At 40.1% G+C, this 23207-nt stretch overlaps 1 protein-coding gene across 3 annotated transcripts in view; it reads left to right on the top strand.

Annotated features, from left to right (window-relative positions):
• The window catches only part of TAB2 (TGF-beta activated kinase 1 (MAP3K7) binding protein 2), a 94418-nt gene extending 71878 nt beyond the window's left edge, over nt 1-22540 (top strand). For all 3 annotated transcript variants that reach the window (XM_058666132.1, XM_004587298.3, XM_058666220.1), the window contains 4 exons: nt 14248-14408; nt 14618-14711; nt 15879-15959; nt 21627-22540. In XM_058666132.1, the coding sequence (XP_058522115.1) occupies nt 14248-14408; nt 14618-14711; nt 15879-15959; nt 21627-21769 (479 nt within the window). In that variant the 3' untranslated portion in view covers nt 21770-22540. The remainder of the gene's footprint in view (nt 1-14247; nt 14409-14617; nt 14712-15878; nt 15960-21626) is intronic.
• Nucleotides 22541-23207: the final 667 nt, after the last annotated feature.

Raw genomic sequence — 23207 nt, 5'->3', positions numbered from 1 at the left:
GTGTGTGTGTGTGTGTCTGCCTTTCAAGTAAATGAAAATCTGTTAAATTTTCTTCAATGAAAGTTATTTTTTATTTTTTTAAATTTAAAAATAAATGGCTGCATGTAGTGTTTCATACTGTAATATCTAAACAGTCATTTCTTGATAGTTCTTAAGGCACTCATTAATCCTGCTTTCGCAAACGATGCTTCCGAAAAACTCATTTAGCCATCTCTGCCCATGTCCACATATGTTGGCAGAAGAGGTTACTAACAGTGAAACTGCTGTATCCAAGAATTTGTATGTCTTTTTTAATTTCGATGGGCATCGTTTGGGCTTGGATTGCCGCAGTAGCAAGCTGTGTCTTACAGTCCACGAAGGTTTATTTCTGGTCTACACTTCTTGTCTCTCACCGATCAGCTGGTGGACTGTGTTCTCCACCACCCTCACCCAGGAAGCCAGGTGAAGGGCAGTGCCATCCCTGTGTCTCTGTGGCCAAAGGGACACAGTAGAGCAGCAGTGTCCTTAGGTTTCTGCCTCAGCACCTGTTACTTCTGGGCTAAACTAAGTTAGAGGGGATGGAAGGCAGTGGTGTTCATGGATACCAGTGATTGCCAGGGTAAATGCTGTCAGTTTCGATTCTGAGGCTCTCCCTAAAGAGATCGTACTTGTTTTCACTTCCATACGTACCAATTAACATTTTGGCACTGTTTTGATAAATTTTCTTCCTTTTACTCATCACTCAGTCTATGGTTTGTAAAAATACAAACATCTTTGTCTGTCTGCTGTGTTAAAAATCATCTTCAGTTTTGGATTTAAAAAAACATTTTAGAAGCATAAATAAAATTTGTGTCTTTAAATATTAATGAAGTTGAGCATCTTTTATTGTGTTATTTATAGGACCCGTAGTATTTCTTATTTGGAGAACTCACCTTCTCTTTCTAAGCTACCTGGTCCATCTTTTCCTGGTTTGTTGTAATGTATTGGTTTTAACTCCATCAACAAAAGTTATAAATCTTTTATGTCTTCAGGCTGCAGATTTTTTCCTTATAGTTTCTGGATTTTGCTTGTATCTTACTTAGAATGCCTTTTTCCACTCCAAGATTTTTAAATAAAAAATGAACAGAAATCTTGTGTTTTATCTCCTCTTGTTTATAGTGGCATGCCTTGAAATTATATCGAACTGTTCTCATCTGCCTTCAAAATCTTGACGGTGGTTGCCATTTTTCAAGTATCAGTAATCTTCCTAAGTTCTAAACATCTGCAGTTCCTATAATGGCTCATCCATGATTTTCAATGAGGCTGTTTTTGTCTCTCTAGGTCCCAGTTTTCTCTCTCTGAAATGAAAGTCGTAGTGTGTATAGAATGAAACTGCAAATAAATGCCAGCAAGCTATTATCTAATGAAATCTCAACTCTTCTGTAAAAATTATGGTATTAATATTACTAATGTAGATACTTTAAATTTCATAAAAAATGGTTGTGTGATTAAGCACATTCCTCATGGTGTTGTCTCCTTAGGCTCAAATTACCAGTCCAGATACAGCACTGTTGGAAGACTTGACTTCAGCTTAACCTTAAAAGTGATGTGTGCACAGTACAGTGGTTAAGTCTCTGAGGAGCCCACACCACATGTTGGAGCGCCTAGGTTCAAATTACAGTTACTCTACTTCTGTTTGTCTTCCTACTAATACATATCCTATACGGCAGTTCAGATACTTTCCAACCAGGTGGAAGACCCAAAGGGGTTCCAGCCTCCTTTCTTTCCAGTGACTCAGCCAGCTTTTCTGGACATTTGAGGAGTGAACCAGCAGATGGAAAATCTTTCTTTGTATCCATCTGACTCTCTTTCTCTCTCTCCCTCTCTCTCTCGCAATGAAATAAAAGTGACTTGTTGTTTTTTTTCTTTTTTAACGACCAAATATATGAAAACAGTATTTTTATTTTCAGGAGTAATTTGCATTTTTGAATCTTATGTAAGACACCAAGTAACTGATAATAGTGTTATACTAAGTAGTTAGAACTCTTGGTATCGACTGCACTGATAGGCTAGGAAAACCTTGGTTTGTTTTTTTATCTGAACTTGTACCTTCTTGTCATAATGACTTTGGCATGACTTGTACATTTACCTGATATTGGCACATAAGATCATCATGACAGACAAAAATTAAAACCACATTTAAAAAGTATCTATGTTTTTTAGTGACAACATTTCTCTTGCCTTTTCTCTATTAAATAGGCTTAAAATCTTTGTGTTCATAAATACCTGGTGTATATACCCAGTGGCATAAGCATTTCTTCATAGATACATTCCATTCTCTTATTTTTGCTTTTAAACTTTTGGAGAAATTAGACATCATTTTATACTGGAGTGGCTGAACTTATTAAAGCTAACCCCATCTGGAGCAGGTGTGTTTTTAATTTCAAATTAGAAGATTTGTAACAGATATTTTCTCCATTGTTCCATAGAAGCTAACAAAAATTGGATCTAGAGTAAGTTGTCTGTATAAAATATCTGTATTATCCATAGAGAGATTCCAGATCACTGATGAATTGATTTCATGAATACTGGGTTTTTTTTTAACAACCACAAGAGGGAGTTGTATGCTTATGTTACATGAATACATTCAAATTTAGTTTTGACTGAAGGAACATCTTAAAAGGTATCAAATAACTTTTCTCTGCTGTAATTCCTCTTTTTTCACCAATTAGCAGAATAAGATAAATTTCATTTAGAAAACTAAGCATATAAATATTTGATTGATATGTTAAATGTACTATTTTATTTCCTTGGTAGAACTAACATAAAAATGCCCAGTGTAAGATTTTAAAATAAATCTCAAGGTTTGTATTTTTATTCAATGCTTGCATTTCTTAAAGTTATAATTATAACTACCCATCAGAAGTTAAATGTTGTCATTATTCTATGTTTAGTAGATAGTGATTACAGTTTGCCAGGCATAAGACTAGCTGTTAAGTAGTACAAAGGTTAATTCAGTTTTGACTCTTAGGAGCTGTAGGTTCACTTCAGAGATGTACTTGATAATGACAATGCTGACTTTTCTCCATTGCAAAACGAAATTGGACAAGAAAAGATTTTCTTGGTGTGGTAATGATTTATAAAAATAAGTTCTTGAAAATTGTTTTGTTTCCTCCCTTCACCTTTTACTCATGATGTTTATTTAATGCCTTCCTTTTGAACAGGTAGTACTACATAACTTAAGCTTTAATACTATTCAGGCTATGTTCAGTTCCTGAATACTGAAAGCCTAGCATATTTTTCAGTAATAACTAAATTATCATTGCAAAGCGAAAAGTATGAAAGGAAACTGTAGCAGTCTTTACCCATTCTTTGTTATTACTTAACTACTTACATAAAATCATATTCTTGACTTATCGGAGCATATATACTTTTTTGAATATTTTTTTTTATTGGAAAGTCAAATTTGCAGAGAAAAGGAGAGACAGAAAGGTCTTCCATCCACGGGTTCACTCCCCAAGTAGCCACAATGGCCAGAGCTGAGCTGACCCAAAGTCAGGAGCTTCTTCCGGGTCTCCCATGCAGGTGCAACCATTGGGCCATCCTCGACTGCTTTCCCAGGTCACAGGCAGGGAGTTGAATGAGAAGTGGAGCACCCAGGACATGAACTGGTACCCACATGGGATCCTGGTGCATGCAAGGCCAGGACTTCAGCCACTAAGCTACTGTGCTGAGCCCAGAGTATATATACTTTTCTACATACGCTTATATATGTTCAATGTATAATATATAGCTTTTATATATAATTATATATTTATAAAACACAGGCTTTTACTTTGTTTTTTATCAGCTTTCACCTTTTCTGTGCTAATTTGCTGTGACACATAAGGCTTTCATTGGTGACACACTTGCCACCTGCACCTCCTCCTTTCTCTTGCCACTCTTCTCAATTTGTTTGATTTATTTCATCTTTTTTTTACTTACATATATCCTTAATAGCATTTTCATGTTTATAATTTATGACTTGATCTGTTCAGGCTGCTATAACTAAACAGCTTTGATTAGATAGTTCATAAGTAAAAGAAATGGATTACTCCCTGTTTTCCATCTTGAGAAGTTCAAGATCATGTGCCAGCGAATTTGGTGCCTTGTGCATAGCACAGAGAAGGGAAGAGCACCTGTAAGCCTCCTTGAAGGGACGTTAATCCAGCTTCACAGATGCCCCACATTTTTCCCCCAGATTTATTTTAAAGGCAGAAAGAAAAGAGAATCTTCCATTAGTGGGTCCACTTCCTAAATGGCCAAGACACCAGGGCTCTGCCAAAGTGCAGTCTGAAGGCAGGAGCTTTCTCTGGGTCTCTACATGGGTGCATGTGGGCTGTCCTCCAATGCTTTCCCCAGGCCACCAGCAGGGAACTGGATGGATCTGAAGTGGAGCAGCTGGGTCTAAAACTGGCACACATATGGGATGCCAATGTTTCAGGTAGCTGCTTAGCCCACTACACCACAACTTCTTCCTGAGGTGTACTTACCAGTATATGAATTTTGAGGCTACATAAACATCAGACCATAGCAGTTTTGTGTTGCGTTTGAACTGTTTATTGATCATTAACTGAAAATCGATGGCCTATGTAAGAATCAGATTTTTAAATAAACTAAAGAACAAATCATTTACCTGTTCTTTTGTATACTTTCTGTTTGCCTTGGAATTCTCTGCTTTTATCATATCCTTTGAACATCTCCAGGATACCAGCTGTTCCTTTGCCCAGGAAGCCCTGTCTGCCTTCTTTGCGTATGAGAGCTTCTATACCTCATATAAGTTAGAATCACTGTCTCTTGACCTTATATTGTCTTCCTTCTTGGAAGATAAATTCTCCAATGTCTGGGGGGGAAATCCCTCATAATTTTAGCTGGGAATAGAATTCGCAGTATAGAATCCCCAGAACATATTCCTGAACGTCCCTTGCCGCTGAAGAGATCTGGCGTCATTGTGATTTTCTATGTGACTGAGATGCAGTCTGAAACTAAGGTCTGAGTATCCACCTTTCTCAGTTTTTTTAAATTTGTTTTCATTTAGTTGGAAGGCAGAGAGAAGACCAAACGCTAGTGTGGCCCTTCCTTCCTGCCATCCATCCATCGATCATCCTGTTCCCATGTTCAGTGAAACGCTTTAGTTTAAATAGGACTGATGGGGAAGGTATTTGGCACAGCAGTTAATCCAGTGCTTGTAGGTTCCCACATCCCATATTAGAGCACCTGGATTCAGATCCTAGCCCCATTTCCAGTCCTCCTTCCTGCTGATGCACACCCTGGGAGGCAGCAGGTAATAACCTAGACTTGGGTCCCTGGAATCCGTGGGTATTCCCCGTTCCGAAGTTCAGCCTGGCCCAGGTGCACCTGCTGCTGTCACTGAGGAATGAGCAGCACATGGAAGAAATCGACTTCTCTCTCCGCTTTTTAAACAAATTAAAAAAAAAAATGCCTTTCTTAGAAGGGCTAATGTCTCCCTTCAGCCCTAGAGAATTCTCCATTTTCTCTTTCTAGGAACAGTCTTGTTCAGCAATTTAACATCCCAACCCAGCTTTGCATGTATTGTCAGTATTACGTCCTTAACGCATTCCACTTACTAGCCCTGCAGTTTCTCAGGTTTCCTTAATATTTGTTTCAACCCATGCATAAAAATTTCCTTTTAGCCGTGATGCCTCTAATTTCCTTGCTTTCTGATTGTTTTTCTTCGTCCTTTGGTGGGGCAGCATCAGTTCTCGTCTCCTAAATAATCTGAACTTTATCAGAAATTGTTTTTTTTTTCTGTGTATCCACTTTCACATTTCATTTGTTCCTTGCGTGTGCAAAGGCTCCTGGGTAAGCAAGAAATGCAGTGGGGTCTGGCTAGAAGCTCCATGTAGGAAAATAGAAGAGCACTTGGGGGTGGGCTTGGTGAATGCTCTCTCGGGCTAATGTTCAGGGGAGGGGAGCCGCAGGGTGGGAAGTGTTGGGGGGAGCCTCTGAGATACCCACGTGACTGCCAGCCCTTCCTCAGCAAGGGCTGAAGTTGACCTTGCCTGTCTGTGCAAGGGATTTCAAAAAGTTCCTGGGAAAATGGGATTAAAAGATATGTTTATTTTGGTGCAAAAAAAATGAAATTCATGTGTAATCCATGAACTTTTAAAGTTGTATTTGTGGTTGGTATTTCACATATAACAGTTTCCTTGCAAGTCAAAAGAATAACAACTAAAAAGCCAACAGAAGCGATTTTCTCATCTCTGTTTACATTTTCCATAATAGAGGTGAAAGTTTAGCTTTACCACACACTCATCTTGTAAAAACCTTTCAGTCCACCCCCTCTTTTGAACCTAGAAGTATAATTGCCATGTTTTCTCCCCCTAGCCAATACAGAACCTTTTGTCACTTAATGAAAAGTAACTAGAGCAAAATTGTCTTTACCCTAATTATCCTGCTTCAGGATGTGTCAAGTAACATTGTTTCGTAATGGACAAGTATGGGGTAATGTTGGTTATATTTTACACAATGTGAGGGTTAAAACTGCTGAGAAGACAGAACTTAGACACAGCTGAACTTTTCTAGTGACTTAAGAAGTGCACCTAGATCCCATTTTTCTCTGTAGTTCATCTTTCTCGATTCCTGTATAAAACCCCCCTGTTACATAGAAGGAAGCATTACTATGAAGAAGCAATATTTCTTTTTTTTTTAGCTATAGTAAATTTTATTATTTCTTTTTTTATTCAGTAGCATATTATTTTTTTCATTATTATTTATTATTTTTAATTCATTAATTACATTGTATTATGTGACAGTTTCATAGGTACTTGGATTCTCCCCACCCCTCCCCAAACCCTCCCACCATGGTGGATTCCTCCACCTTGTTGCATAACCACAGTTCAAGTTCAGTTGAGATTCCCCCATTGCAAGTATATACCAAACATAGAGTCCAGCATCTTGTTGTCCAGTCAAGTTCAACGGCTTCTTAGGTATACCCTCTCTGGTCTGAAGACAGAGCCAGCAGAGTATCATCCCAGTCAATTAAAAGCTCCAACATACCATCAGCAAAAATTTACATCATTATGGAATTAATTGACATAGTAATGAGTAACCAATATGTTAAAAGTAAATGCAAGTTCCCAGCCACCTTCTGTGACCACCTCACCTACACTTCCATTTTAGTTTATACACAACATATAACATACATAACTTAACATGTTATACATAACATCATATCATCTTAAAGAAGGCAAACATGTGGTATTTAACCTTTTAGGATTGGCTCATTTCCCTTAGCATTATGGTTTCCAGTTTGGCCCATTTGGCCACAAAGAACTGCATTTGGTTTTTTTTAATAGCTGAGTAGTATTCCATGGAGTAGATGAACCATAGCTTTCTTATCCAATCCTCTGCTGATGGGCATTTTGGCTGCTTCCATGTTTTTGCAATTACTGATTGTGCTGCTATGAACATAGGAGTGCATGTTGGTTTCTCATAAAACAAGTGTTCTGGATATATTCCTAGGAGTGCTATTGCTGGATCATACGGTATGTTGATTTTGAGTTGTTTGAATGTTCTCCATACTGATTTCCATAGAGGCTGTACCAGCCTGCAACCCCACCAGCAGTGGAGTAGGGTCCCCCCCCCCCCCCAACCTCGCCAACAAGTGTTGTTGGTGCTTTGGATTTCCCTTATTGCCAGGGAACTTGAGCATTTTTTCATATGTTTATTTGCCATTTGGGTTTGTTCCTTTGTGAAGTGTCTGCCCATTTCCTGTGCCCATTTCTTGAGTGGCTTGTTTGTTTTGACATTTTGGTTGTTTTGTAGCTCTTTGTATATTCTGGAGATTAGCCCTCTGTCACCTATGTCGTGTGCGAAGATCTTCTCCCATTCTGTGGGTTGTTTTTTTACTTTGTTGATTATGTCCCTTGCTGTACAGAAGCTTTTTAGTTTGATGTAGTCCCATTTGTTTATTCTGGTCTTGATTTCTATTGCTTTTGGTGTCCTTCTTAGGAAGTAGGGACCTACCCCTAGATCTTGCAGAGTATTTCCAACATTTTCTTCCAAAAGTTTGAAGGTTTCTGGATGTAGGTTTAGATCTGTTATCCATTTAGATCTGATCTTAGTGTATGGTGAGAGATGTGGATCTATCTTTTTGTTTCTGCAGGCTATTAACCAGTTGTCCCAGCAGCATTTATTGAACAGACGTTCCCATTTGCCTGGATTGTCGTTTGTTTTTTTGTCAAAGATTATTTGGCTGTATCTGTTTGGGTTCCCTTCTGGTGTTTCTATTCTGCTCCATTGATCTTCCTCTCTATCTTTGTGCCAGTACCAGGCTGTTTTGATAACCACTGCCCTATAGTATGTCCAGAGGTCCGGAACTGTGATTCCCCCTGCTAACTTCCTGTTCTTCAGGATGGTTCTAGCTATCCATAGTTTTTTGTGTTTCCAGATGAACCTTTGGATCATTGTTTCCAGTTCCATGAAGAATGTTTTTGGCAGTTTGATTGGGATTGCGTTGAATGTATATATTGCTTTTGGCAGTATAGACATTTTAATGATATTGATTTTACCTATCCAGGAGCATGGGATGTTACTCCATCTTTTGAGGTCTCGTTCAATTTCTTTTTTAAGAGGTTTGTAGTTTTCTTCAAATAGGTCTCTTACATTTTTGGTTAGATTTATTCTCAGATATTTCATACTTTTCTCTGTTATTTTGAATGGTATCTTGCTGGTTAAGTCTTTTTCCATCTTGGGGCTGTTCGCATACACTATGGCTGTTGATTTTTGTTCATTAATTTTGTACCCTGCCACTCTACCAAACTCTCGTAGAAGTTCTAGCAGTTTCTGTATTGAGTCTCTTGGCTCTTCTACATAAAGAATCATATCATCTGCATATAGTGAGAGCTTGACTTCTTTGTTTCCCATTTGGATTCCTCTGATTTCTTTTTCTTGTCTTATGACCTCAGCGAGTACCTCTAGGACTATGTTGAATAGTAGTGGAGAAAGTGGACATCCCTGTCTTGTTCCAGATCTCAGTGGGAAGGGTTCCAGTTTTTCTCCATTCAGTATGATGCTGGCGTTGGGTTTTTCATATATGGCTTTAATTATGTTGTGGATTTTTCCTTCTATGCCTACCTTGGTTAGGGTTTTTAGCAGGAAGTGGCATTGGATTTTGTCGAAAGCTTTTTCTGCATCTATTGATACCATCATGTGATTCTTGCTTTTCAGTTTTTGGATGTGGTGTATCACATTTATGGATTTCCGAATGTTGAACCATCTCTGCATTCCAGGGATGAATCCTACTTGATCTGGATGAATGATCTGTCTGATGTGTTTCTGAATTCTATTGGCTAGGATTTTGTTGAGAATCTTAGCATCAATGTTCATCAAAGAGATAGGTCTGTAGTTTTCCTTCTCTGTTCTCTGTCTGGTTTTGGGATTAAGGTAATGTTGGCTTCATAGAATGAGTTTGGAAGGGTTGAAGAAGCAATGTTTCTTACTATAATCACGTCCTATTTACAGTTAAGAGGCGTGCGTAAGTAATCCTGAGGACAGTGTCTACTGGGTGTGTCATTTGTCAATAATGTAGTTATTATGATTCTGTTTTACATGTCTGCTTGCCCTGGACAGGAATACCTCTTAAATAACTAGCAGGACAGTAGATTTGCAGTGTTTAAATTCAGGGCCTGAGTCCATAGTTCCAAATTCACCTTTATTGCTAGAGGCAGGCCATACCTTCAGCCACTGCAGTAACTCCTTTCTTGGTGAATTTTCAGGGGTGTGGTATTTTATCAACTTCAGAGACATCCCGCACCTGTGTCTTTACCAGCAGTGCTCCTTCAGTTCTCGTGAGTCTTTGGATCAAAGTTCTACCGGATGTCAGGATGTCAGGATGTCAAAAGGCCGTCTCTCTCCATGTTGACCTTCTGTGTTGATCTCAGCTCCATGGTTTACTTTCTTAGTTTGCTGGAAGAGCTAAAGCATATGTAATTGGGGCTTTCTGGTAGAGCTGTCTGTATTGGGGAGAACAGCCTGCCTCTGTCCTAGAACGTGTTATGATGGATTTATTGGAAAACAAATTTGAATATTTCTTTATGATTTTCCATGTAGAGTAAGAGTGGTGTTCTAGGGGCCAGCACATTGGCTTAGCAAGCTAATTGTCCATGTGTGGTATGGCATCCCATATGGGTTCCAGTTCTAGTCCTGGCTGTCCTACTTCCATTCCAGCTCCCTGCTTATGGCCTGGGAAGGCAGCAGAGGATGGCTCAAGTGCTTGGGCCTCTGCATCCACATGGGAGACTCAGAAGAAGCTCCTGGCTCCCAGCTTCAGACCTGTCCAGCTTTGGCTGTTGCAGCTGTTTGTTAAGTGGATCAGCAGATGTCGACCTCTCTGTCTCTGTAACTCTGACATTCAAATGAAATAGATAAATCTTTTAAAACGAATGGTATTCTGGGCATGGCACAGTAGCCTAGTGGCTAAAGTCCTCACTTTGCATACACCAAGATCACATATGGGCGCCGGTTCTAATCCTGCAGCCCTGCTTCCCATCCAGCTCCCTGCTTGTGGCCTGGGAAAGCAATTGAGGATGGCCCAAAGCCTTAGGACCTTGCACCCACATGGGAGACCCAGAAGAGATTTCAGGTTCCTGGCTTCAAATCAGCACAACTCCAGCTGTTGCAGCCACTTGGGGAGTGAATCATCTTATGGAAGATCTTCTTGGTATATCTGACTTTCCAATAAAAATAAATAAATCTCTTTTTTTTAAGATTTATTTATTTTTTTATTACAAAGTCAGATATACAGAGAGGAGAAGAGACAGAGGGGAAGATCTTCCGTCCAATGATTCACTCTCCAAGTGAGCCGCAAGGGCCGGTGCTGCGCTGATCCGAAGCCGGGAACCAGGAACTTCTTCCAGGTCTCCCATGCGGGTGCAGTGTCCCAAGGCATTGTGCTGTCCTCAGCTGCTTTCCCAGGCCACAAGAAGGGAGCTGGATAGGAAGTGGAGCTGCCGGGACTAGAAGCGGCGCCCATATGGGATCCCGGGGCGTTCAAGGCGAGGACTTTAGCCTCTAGGCCATGCCACCGGGTCCAAAATAAATAAAACTTAAAAAGAAAAAAGAATAGTGTTCCTAGTTTTTTCCCTTTTGTCTTGGAGTGAAGAACTTTTTATCTCACATGTTTTGTCATAAGTGACATTTTTCTGAAATTAATATACTGGTTTTATATTTGTCTGGAATATCAATGTTACATTTCATATGACTGCCTCTTAGCTTTTTTTCTCTTTGGTTTTCAGCCACTTGACTATGACATGTGTAGGTATTTTGTTTTGCTTTAATGTATTTGAAGATCTCTGGGCTGCTTGGATCTGTAAGTTGTATATTGGAACTTGTATATTTGGAAATTTTTTGGCCATCATCTCATAGGTCTTTTTCCTTGTCTCTCTCCCTTTGCCAGAAACATATGTACCACTTGATGATGGTCCCATAAGTCTTGAGTTCTTTGTTTCTTTCCACTATTTCCCCTTCATGTTCAATTTGAGGAATTTTTGTCTTTCACGCTCTCATCTCTTTTTCTTATATAAAATAAGAAATATTTAAAGATTCATTTATTGATTTATTTGAGAGTTAAAGTGGTACAGAGAGAAGGAGAAGCAGAAAGACAAATCTCCCATTTGCTGGTTTATTCTCCAAATGGCAGTGATAGCCAGGGCTGGGTCAGGCCAAAGTCAGGCCCCAAGAGCTTCTTCCAGGATTCCCATGCGGGTACAGGCCCATCTCTTGGCCATCAGGCACGTTAACTGAGAGCTAGATTGGAAGTGGAGCTTCTAGGACTTGACCTAGTACTCATATGGGATGCCATTGTCCAAGGCAGCAGCTTAACAGGCTATGCTACAATGCTGGACCATAACCTGTATCATTTAACATATTAATCCTAGTTACTCTTAAATTCCCTGTTAGTTCCAGCATCTGAGTCATTGAGTGTCATTCTTTTGGTTGTTTTAGCTCTTGTTGATGGGGTGACTTGGGTTTTCTCTTGCTTCTCTGCATGTCATAATTTTTCGATGAATCCCAGACATTGTGAAGGAACACAAGGAATTGAAGTAAGTAGTATTTTCACCCAGAAATGGGGGCATGTCTTTTTCTGTCAAATGTTAGTATAAGAGCTCTAGTCAGAGCTGGGTTTGGGGGTTCATGGCCTTGATTTTGCAGATCACTTGGTTTGTCTTGCACCTGTTCGGTATTTGCTGTTGTGGCATGAAAGAACCCACAGCTGACAAGAAAGCAAATGAACAAGATTAGTTGTCAGTTTTGTTCACAAAATGAGCAGCAGGCTGAATTTGTCTCATGGGCCATAGGATTGGCATCCTTTGTTGGTCTTGTTCATGCCGTCTTCCTTTGCCTCTTTCTGTCCTACCATTGTAGGTAGGGATTCTTGACTGTTTGGTTCATTGATTTCCCAAGTGCCTACAAGGACATATGACGTATAGTAAGGTCTGAACTTAATAGAACAGATGAGTAAATTGTGTTTTGAGTATTTTTCTTATAAATAGCCCATAGCTGAATGTTTGAAATCTACTCTACTGATCGCTTGTATATCAACTATATTTTTCAATAGGTTGCAGTTATTATGATAATCAGTACATTTGGAATTATTCCTGTCAGTTTCTTGTTTCTACTCTCTTTCCTTTATTCCTCCTTTTTGCCAACTTGATGTAATCAAACATTTTCCTTTTTTTTTATTTTGTTCTTAATTTAGAAAATGTTCATTCTATTTAGTTTTTTAATTTCTTATTCCTTTCTAATATTTTAGTTTCATTTTACCTGGACAGTCTCTGTGCCTCTATGTCTTCTTTGATTTACAGTCAGATTTTTTATTTTTTTAGATTAGCTCATCTGTCTATTTCATTTAGAGTTTTTATTTTTTAGGTTTACTCATCTTTCTATTTCATTTCCTTCTTAGCAAAAAATACCTTCAGCATTATTTCGACAGCTATTTGTAGCTGATGAATCCTCCTACGCTTTGTCTCAAAATGCCTTTTCTCACTTGTGCTTTGATAATTTAGTTGAGTGAACAAATTTGTCCTTCATTCTCTAGAATTTTTCCTTTTTTCAGCTGTGGAACATTTCTGGGCATTATCTCTTCAAATCTTACCTCTTTATGTTCTGTTATATCCTCTTAGAATCCTTTTTAGATACAAAGTCACATCCTTCTACAACAGGGACACTTCTGAGAACAGCACCAGGCAGTTTTGTTGTGTGAACAAAATAGACATAATTGCACGACCCCAGGTGACAAGGTCTGCTACCCACGTGGACTATTACAGCAGAGCCAGTAGGCAATTATAGCACAGTGGTTATTTGTGTATCTCAACATGGAAAACATACAGTAAAAATGCCAGGCCCTGGAATTCTTCGGGCCTGTAGTTGTGTCTCTGTTGCAGGTCACCAGCAGTGTCGTTGCTTGTATCTAATCTGTTTTTCTTTTTAATGGTTTTTGTTGTTGTTGTTTCTTAAAGGTAAGGTACCCTTCCAAATCTGCTATTTTTTTCGAAGCTGTCTATAGCACATGAATGCAAGCATCTTCCCTTCCAGTCCAGCTACCTAAACTATGAGGCTCACAAAAGCATACAGTAATTGTTATAGGTTAATAAAGTTTCTTAGGGAGGTGGTTGCATCTTGGAAATATATTTACAAAATATGTGATCTGGTTGTAAGAATATGGAAGTGGTTTCTCAGAATGATGCCATTTTTCCCTTATAATTTAACATTCATGGGGACTGATCTCAGTCTACTTGTCTTATCTGTTAAATACATCAGGGTAAATTCACTTAGTCCATACACACACCTTAAAAAGTCTCTAAGCTGTTCACATTAGAATACCTCACACATAGAGCACACACATCAGACTCTGAAACAGAGCAAAGGGCATGTCTTCTACAAGGCAGAAATGAATTCGATGGCCATGAAGATATCAATTGACTAGACATTAAGTGACTAGAATCTTTAGAGAACAAGCCAAACATGTTGTCTTCAGCCATAACTGGGTTTATCCACAACACACACCCCCCAAAATTAAAGTAACATTTTCTTATGTGACTAAAGCAATGTTTTTAGGTTAAATTTTTGAAATTTTAAATGTTAGATCCAGATTCTTTATTTTAATGTAGCATCAGGATTCATGGCACGTTATTTGTCACAAAAGTGTTCTTTTGTCTTCCTAAGCCTGCTTAAAGGTTAATTGACCAAAGTGGCTGTGCCTTCATATTTACTAATCTGTGTTTGCAGCTCTTTTGGTACACCAGAAAGCCAGAATGGAACGACTTCAAAGAGAACTTGAGATTCAAAAGAAAAAGCTGGATAAACTAAAGTCTGAGGTCAATGAAATGGAAAATAATCTAACACGAAGGCGCCTGAAAAGATCAAATTCCATGTCTCAGATACCCTCGGTGAGTCTGTGCGTAAGTGCCGCGGTCAGTGCCCGCACGTGAGAGCAGGCTGCCTGCCCCGAGTGTCAAGACCTGATCAGGGTGTCTGCAAGTGCTATGAATTCACACTTGTTTTTCTGACCTGATTTTGCCCTGCCAAACTCCACTCTTTCTTAACTAGTAACGTGAGAATTCAATGCAAATCTCTCTTACATGGCATTATTTTTCAGCTCGAAGAAATGCAGCAGTTAAGAAGTTGTAATAGACAACTCCAGATTGACATTGACTGCTTAACCAAAGAAATTGATCTTTTTCAAGCCCGAGGTAACGTTCAGTGCGTACTCAGCTAATCTACCAACTCCTTTCCTGTGGCTGAAAACAGACTTCTCAGTCATAACTTGACTAGTTAGAACATTTGGTTTGGAGCCAGATAGTATTGACAAACTATTGGATTGTTATTACTCTTTCCCATCACCAACCCCTCAAAAATGAGGTATTTGATTAAGAAGTAACTTAATATATTTTACATCCTCTCATTCCACTCTGTCATGTGTTAAGGGATGATGTTGATTAGGATGTATGGCCACAATGTCAAAAGTATTGCCTTTATGTATGTAGACAGTACTATAGACTTTATTAAAAGTAAAATGTACGTATTCCTGTAACTTTTCTGATTCCCTTTTTACCTTTGCCTTTCAAGAATTAGAATTTTTGAGCATGATTCAAATATAAACATAAATTAATATGCCACTCAATGGTTCTTAATGTATACAATAAAGAAAGTTCAAATATGGTTTATACATTCTTAGGACCATCGTATCTTTATAAATTTCATATTGTGATAAAGTATTTACAATTGATTCAGCCCTGGAGAACCACAAGGAAATTTTATCCTTTAATTTCTGAGTTGAGGAGATGTATATGAATAGAAAAGACAGGAGCGGGAGAGAGCCAACCACAGGGAAGCCACGTCCTACCTTGGAGTGTCTTTAGATTCCAAGTGCGAGGAATTCTGGCAACTGTGTAAATACTAGGAAGCGGCTCTCTGGAGATGCTCCACAGAAAAATGCCGTGATTAAACTTTGGAGAGAAAAAGAAATAAAAACACTAGCGTGGAAACTATAATCCTTGAATTTGTCTCTGGGAGGCCCTACTCTTGGTGGGGCCAGGCCATGGAGTCGCTGCCCTCATGTCTGCCAGCTTCAGCCATGGAGTTGTTCAATGTTAAGGGATTTTTTTAACTTGCCAAATGTAAAACAGGCATCTAGTTCTGATTCTTTTGATGTCTACCTGCATTAATTTGCCTCTTGTTTATGAAATTTAATACATTTTGAACTATGTTTAAAAATTTTTAATTGAGATTAGAGGTGCACAATCAATGTAAAGCATTTCTTCTGTTTGTACAATAATCTTTTTAAGAAAAGAACACTTGCTTTAAAAATAAAAAGTTTCTTTGAGCTGTAAACATAATTTACTTTTTGTATATTTCAGGACCACATTTTAATCCCAGCGCTATTCATAACTTTTATGACAATATTGGATTTGTAGGTCCTGTGCCACCAAAACCCAAAGGTTAGTGCATCGATTAAATGCTTTGAGAAACAAGATCTTAGAAAATTGTCTTTAGCAACCTTCCCCTTTAGAAATGCTTCAGACTTCCACGTTCTGGAATGAATTCATTGCATAAATGTTTCTTTTCTTAGATGCTGGGATTGGGGGTGACACAAAGATGGGGTGTGTTCAGTTGTTTTAAGACTATGGTCTTTGGAATCACTGTGTGCTTCCAAAATAGAAGTCTTGGTTTAAACAAAGAAGAAAATCATCACAGAAATAAACTTTGTATTTTTAAAAATTTTTAAATTTCAAATCATTGATAAGGAAGACACCATAAGAAGTTTAATTCTCATGTGCTATTTTTTAATGTGTGCATAATTCTAATCAAAACTTCCTGAATTCCTAATGAATGATTTCAAAAATTATTACATCATTGATAGCTTTGTGGTTTTTTTTGAAGATTTATTCTTTTGATTGGAAAGACAGATTGACAGAGAGGAAATACAGTGAGAAAGATCTTCCATCCACTGGCTCACTGCCCAGATGTCTGTAAAAGCTGGAAGCTGAACTGATCTGAAACCAGGAGCCAAGAGCTTCCTCTAGGTCTCTCATGTGGATGCAGGGCTTTGGGCCATCCTGCACTGCTTTCCCAGGCCACAAGCAGAGAGCTGGATCAGATGTGGAATAACCAGGACACAGAACTGGCATCCATATGGGATCCCGACTGCTGCAAGGGAAGGATTAGCCAACTGAGCCGTTGTGCCAGGCCCAAAAGTATAGTATTCTTGTATGCAGTTGAAGACATACAAACTTCAAGTAAACCAAGAAAAAGATAAATCACTTTTTAAGAAAAAGTACTAAATAGCAAAAGGACACTGCAAGAGAGGAAAAAAGGAGAAAAATAGTGACCAGATAGACAGTAAGCGACAAAATGGCAATACTATTTACTTATGAATTATTACCTGACATGAAAATGGATCAGACTCACCAACCAAAGACATGAAGTGGATAAGTATACTGAAAAAGCAGGATTCAACAGTCCACTTGCTACCAAGACTCACTTAGAGACGGAGATCACAGGGGTGGAAAAGATTGTGGGTTTGGGTTTGTAGGGTTTTTTTAAGATTTGTTTTTTTATTTGAAAAAAAGTTATGGAGATAAAAAGAGAAAGGGATCTTCCATCTGTTGGCTCACTCCATCTTCCATCTGCTGTTGCACTGCAGGTGGTTGTTAATAGCCAAGGCTGAGCCAGGCCAGAGCAGAAGCCAGGAGACTCATCTGAGTCTCACATTGGGCTTGCAGGGGTCAGACCCTAAAGCTGCCATCTGATGATTTTCCCTGGGTACTAACAGGAGCTGGATCAACAGCAGAGCAGTCAGGACGCAAACTGGCACCCATACGGAATGCCAGCATCACCAGGCCTGAACACATAGCTCATGCAAATGGTAGCCAAAAGAAACCATGTGTGGCTATATTTATATCATGCAAAAATAGGTGGTTTTTTTTTTACTTTAAAGTTATCTCTAGAGACAAGATCAACAAGAAGACATAACAATTATAACACTACCCAAAATTAGAGCATACAAAAGACCAAATATTAGCAGATCCGTAGACGGAAGTTGCTCGCACTCCAGTGATTGTAGGAAGCTTCAGCATCCCATTCACAGTAAGAGGTAACCAAGCGAGAAAGCAGTAAAGAAACGGCACACTTGCACAGCCCTGTTGATCTCTACCACTCACACACACACACACACACACACACACACACCCATACACACCCATCTCCCCGACAGCAGAATGCACTTGCCTGTCCAGCACTCCCAGGGCCCCCTCCCAGCTGTAGCCACATCAGCCCACAAGATACGTTTTAACAAATTTAAAAAGATGAAGACCATCCAAGTATATTATCTCACCACAGTGGGTTGAAACTAGAAATCATTAATGGTGAGAAAATTAAAAGATTAATGAAAATTAAACACAGTCTGGAATAACCGTTGGATGTTTCAGGAGGTGAATGAGGAAGTTTAAAAGTATCTCTAGATAAATAAAAATGAAGTGTGCTAAAATATTTAGAATAAAGTAAAGACAATGCTAACAGTCAAATTTATAGAAATGAATGCCTACACTAAAGAAGAAATATCTCTGAGGCTGGCACCACAGTGTAGTAGGTTAAACATCTGCCTTGATGCTGGCATCCTGGGTGCCAGTTTGAGCCCTCCCACCCACATGGGGGACCTGGAAGAGGCTCGAGGCTCCTGGCCTCGGATTTGGTAGTTGCGGCCATTGGGGGATTGAACCAGTGAATGGAAACTCAGTCTCTCTCTTTCTCTCTCTCTCTTCCACCCTCACTCCCTCCTTCCCGCTTTCCCCCTCCTCTGTAAATCTGCCTTTCAAATAAAAATAAATCTTTACTTCAGACAAAGCCCAAGTTAGCAGAAGGAAGGATAATGTTGATTTTTTGAAAGTGTAAGCAAAACAAACAAACCCTTAGATAAGAAAGAAGGGTGGGCATTGTGGCACAGCAGGTGTAAGTAGTGCTTAAGGCAGCCACAGTCATATCAGAATGTCAGTTCAAGTCTATCTACTCTGTACTTCTCATTCTGCTACTTGCAGATGTGTCTGGGAGGGAGAAAGAAATGACAACAAGAAAGAACAAGGGGCCAGCATAAGAGCGTAGTGGTTTAGGCTACCACATGTTGCACAAGCATCCATATGGGCTCCGGTTCAAGACTCCTATGCTCCACTTTTGATCCAGCTTCCTGCTAATACACCTAGGAAAACAGCAGAGGATGCCCCAGATCTGTGGGCTCCTGTTCCTGCAGGGGAGACCCCGAGGAAGCTCCTGGCATCAGTGTGGCACACCAAGCTGTTGAGGCCATTTGGGGTGTGAGCCAGCAGATGGTAGATTCTCTCGCTTGCTCGCTCTCTTTCTGTAACTCTGCCTTTAAAGTAAATAAAAAGTAAATCTTAAAAAGAAATGCTATAAAGAAAGAGCAAGTATATTAAACCTGTAAGAATACTTGAAAATTTTCACAGAATATGAAGTTAAAAGTTATTTTTGGTACAAAAAAATTTGAAATCTATGCATAGAAAGGTCTTCAAAAAGTTTTTAAAAATGCATTTTATGAAAAACTGATGCATGGAATAAGCAGTGACTCTTTGAAATAAGCAAATGCTTATTTCAGACTCTTGACTTTCTTTAATACACTGTTTTGCTCTCTTATTTTTAACTCTCTTTCAAAAATGACTTTATTTTGAAAGCAGTCGCACTTTGCTTCTGCATGATTTGTTACTTAGGCCTTTGAGGGTGAAGTGTAGATGGAGTTGGAGTGACCTGACAGTTACTCAGCAGGGTGAGCACATGAGGGCTAGTTTTACTGTTCTCTCACTTTCGTTTATGTGAGATTTTCCACGATAAAATTTCAGAAAAGAAGAAGGGGGGAAAATCATTACTCAAAAGTTCGTCCACAAAACAAAAGTTTCTATGTTAGTTGTTTTGAGAGAAGTAAGGATTTTTTGTTTGTTTTGCTATAGTGCTAAAATAACGTGTCATTAATTCGTCTTGAATAGAGGTTTGTTTAGTTCTTGAAATCAGTTCTGCTCCACAGCAGAGCTTTTTCTAGCAGGTTAAAATTAAGTGTGGAAATCACATGTCCTCCTCTGCAGTCTGACTTCCCCTGTTTTCTAGTTCTCAGGGTTTAGTTTCCAGCTACTCCAACAGTAAAAGTGTTCGTAAGTTTCAAAAGCTCATGCAGATGTAAGAATACTATTGGAGATTTTTTCATGATGAAAGCAGCGTGTAGAGTCCTTGCTGACTGGCTTCAGTATTGTGTCACTTGAGTAATGAGGAAGAGGCAGGCAGGTGGCAGAGCCGTTAAAATGCCCCTTGTGCCTCACTGGGTGCATACTGGGATGCTGTGCTCCCCATTCCCACTTTCTCTTAACATCCCCCGGGAGGCAATCGGCAACGTCTCAGGCACACAGGTGCCCAATGCCCATGTGGGACATGTCCACTGAGCTAACTCAGGGTCCAGCATGCCCAGCCCTGACTGTGAATGGGTGCTTGAGGAGTGAACCAAGGGGTGGGAGATTGCCCTCTATCTTTCTCCCTGCAGATGAGTGGATGGATGGATGGATGGATGGATGGGTAGCTATATGGACAGATAAAAAGGAATAAGAGGACACTGGCATTTAGTAGTACATAGATTGAAGAGTTAAACAGCACTTCCTCATGGTCTCCATTCCTAAAATTTAACCTTTGCAGTTAAACGAAAAGACTAAGTTTTACTAAAAATGTGCCAGGTGGGAATGATTTCTAATGCCTAAGGACAAAAATGTGGTAAGTAAAAGATATCCCCAGATCAAAACAATCGTTGTATAAAGTGTTTTCCAGGTGTGCTGTGAAATCATTTTAAATGATAGAACACTTTCAATGTGTGCTGGGGTATAGTATTGTCAGACCGTTGATATTCAAATATTCTTACTTGAGACGTACTTGTTGTAATAGCATTCAGTTGGAGAAATAACTGTGTAACTGTTTGTGCATGGGACAGAGATGGTGACAACAGGAAGCCCGTTGCTAAGGCAGGAGATTCTGTGTCAGGTTTCTGTAGGGGCCACCCAGTACATGAGGTGCTGCTAGCAAGGGACACAGAGTACCAAAACAGCAGTTGCTTTTACTGTGGTATAAAAACTTTACTTCCTGTATTTTTATCAACTAGACACTGTCATTTCTCTTTTGAAAAAGAAAAATGCAATAGTATACATAATCACCAGTTCAGTAGAGTAGGTAGAAATTAATATGCATTGTTTTAACAAAGTTTTGAATCTTCAGTTTATAGAGACACCCAGTAATGCCTGCTCCTTTTACTTTACAACTCCCCAAAATTTATAGGAATATTGTTTTAAATGTATTGTGACATTCAAATCTTACAGGTTTCCTAAATGTCAAAGTTTATTAAGTGTTAAATGTCATAGACAACAGGTGAGGAAGATAATTCTTCCTTACACTGAAGATACCTCTGTCCTTCCAAACACTCTAGGCCATTGACTCCTTCGAGACAGAGTGATCTCAACAGGTGAGCAAGATCAGGCCTGAAAGCGTGTGGGTCACGTAGGAGCCCGGAGTTAGAGCCTGAAACAGAAGCCCGTTCTCACCGCTCCATTGCTAGGACTCTATCCTCAGGCAAATAAAACGTGACTTAAAATAAACAAATCAAATGTTTTTACTGCTCTGCTTCTCCAGAGCCTGCTGTTGATCAATAGGGCAATTAGATGAGACCCCAGCCCGTCTGTGTGTGTTGTTCAGTGCTCGCATGTTCAGCAGATCAGGAACATCTTACCCAAACGTCCATTCCTGATAGAAAACACAGATGTAAACTGCTTCCTGGGAAGCGAAGGTCTTGACTTCCGTGAGACTTGATGCCCTGACAGTGTTGCTGTGCAGTAGGACAGGTCCTTCCACGGTCCTGACCGACAGTCTGTGACACCCATTGCCTTCTGTAACTGGGAGGCACTGGGCCGTTTCCTCCCTGGGGGAGGCGCCAGCGAGGCCAGGCCTGGGAGCCGGTGCAGCCAGCAGCCCCGTATCACCGACAGACTGCTTCATGCTGTGAGGTTGAATATTGCCAGAAAATCAGACCTTGTGATTTTTGTTTCTAAAGTAACTTCTTTGCTTCCTTACAGATCAAAGGTCCACCATCAAAACACCAAAGACTCAAGACACAGAAGATGATGAGGGGGCTCAGTGGAATTGCACTGCCTGTACTTTTCTGAACCATCCTGCCTTAATCCGCTGTGAACAGTGTGAGATGCCGAGGCATTTCTGAGCCAGAGGCCCTGTATCTTCTCTAACACCTTATCCAAGTTCAAGAAACTCGCGTGTCATCGGGGAAGAGTTTCACTGCTCCGTAGGGTTTTGTCAGATTGAAGGTGTGACGAGATGGTGTTGTGCTCATGTTAAAAGCCGGCCCACAGAGTCAGTGATACCTCAGTGTGATGTCATGGGCAGGCGGAAGTCATCGTGCGGAAGGTCGTCCGCTGAAGGCTTGGTTGGACGATGCCCAACACTCGAATGCCTGCGTGTCCCTCGTCCTTGGCTCCCTCCTGTCACCCCTGAATCTTGGCAAGAGGAAGGAAGAGAACGATGGCTTGTGTTCTCTGTAACACAGTGAAACACTGCATGCGCAAAGAGAAGGAACAAGGTTCAACTGTTCAAAGACTCTGCTGCCACGTTGTGCCAACGGAGAGGGGAAGAACGAAACGTGTCTGTGGTGCTCTCGCCTCGGCTCGGTCTTCCCCGAAGCCATCTCTGTGAAGCCAGCGTCCAGGGCCTCCGGATGAAAACGCAAGCAGCGCATGTTGTCTGTACAAGCACACAGTGAAATCTCCCCAGCTTGTCCTACTGTACACATCTCTCAAGTCTGCTTTAAGTGACTTCTTCTTGATGATTTTCTTATATTTCTATATGTATAGTGTAATAGCCTTTTGTTAACTAATTTTCTTTTTTCCTTTTAGTGATTAAGCACGATCATGTCCCTTTTTAAGCCTTACCTGAGAGAAGCAATGCCATAAAATAAAAAAGCATTAATGAAATGAAATTATGAACAGAGTAACTCTCCTCTGCCTACTCTGTGCTTTGCCCTCCTGAGAGGTGGTATGCTCTGTGAAGACGCACAGGTGCTGTGCGGGGAATGGCCGAGAATGTCGCCCAGCATCTGTTGGTAGGCCGCACCACATTCGGACGTAGCAGTGGGTGATACAGCAGCGTTCTGTCCCCCAGAGGGAAGTGGAAGACAGAAGGGCTTTGTGACCACTGACAGCTTGGTTCATCCGTCGCGCAGAGCCCTCGCAGGAGCCCGTTCCAGTAGAGTGCCAGAACCAGCAGCAGCAGTACCAACAGCCCCCCGTGTCGGGAGAGAAGTCTAGATGCTTCCTGTTTGGGGCAGTCTGTTTCTAACCCTGACTTGGTGGCAGGATCATGTGTCTCTATCAAACAAGGCTAATCGTACCTAGGACAAATGGAAGAAAAGCTGGAAAAAAAAAGAAAAACAGGCAAACTTGAACACTGAAGCAACCTCAAGCATCTCTTTATTTTGATGATTTATTTTTGTAAGGAAAGTAAATATTCAGATGATCAGGAGTGTATATAACTAAATGAAATCAAGAAAAAGCAGTAGCAGTGTGCATTTAAAGAGACAGAGTTCAGAAATTACCTATCAGCGCTTAAAATGGGGCTAAGGGAAGTGCTGAAATAGAGCAAAAGTT

This window comes from Ochotona princeps, chromosome 1, assembly GCF_030435755.1.
Source record: "Ochotona princeps isolate mOchPri1 chromosome 1, mOchPri1.hap1, whole genome shotgun sequence".
Lineage (NCBI taxonomy): Eukaryota > Metazoa > Chordata > Mammalia > Lagomorpha > Ochotonidae > Ochotona > Ochotona princeps.
This window is presented reverse-complemented; position numbering and strand designations above follow the sequence as displayed.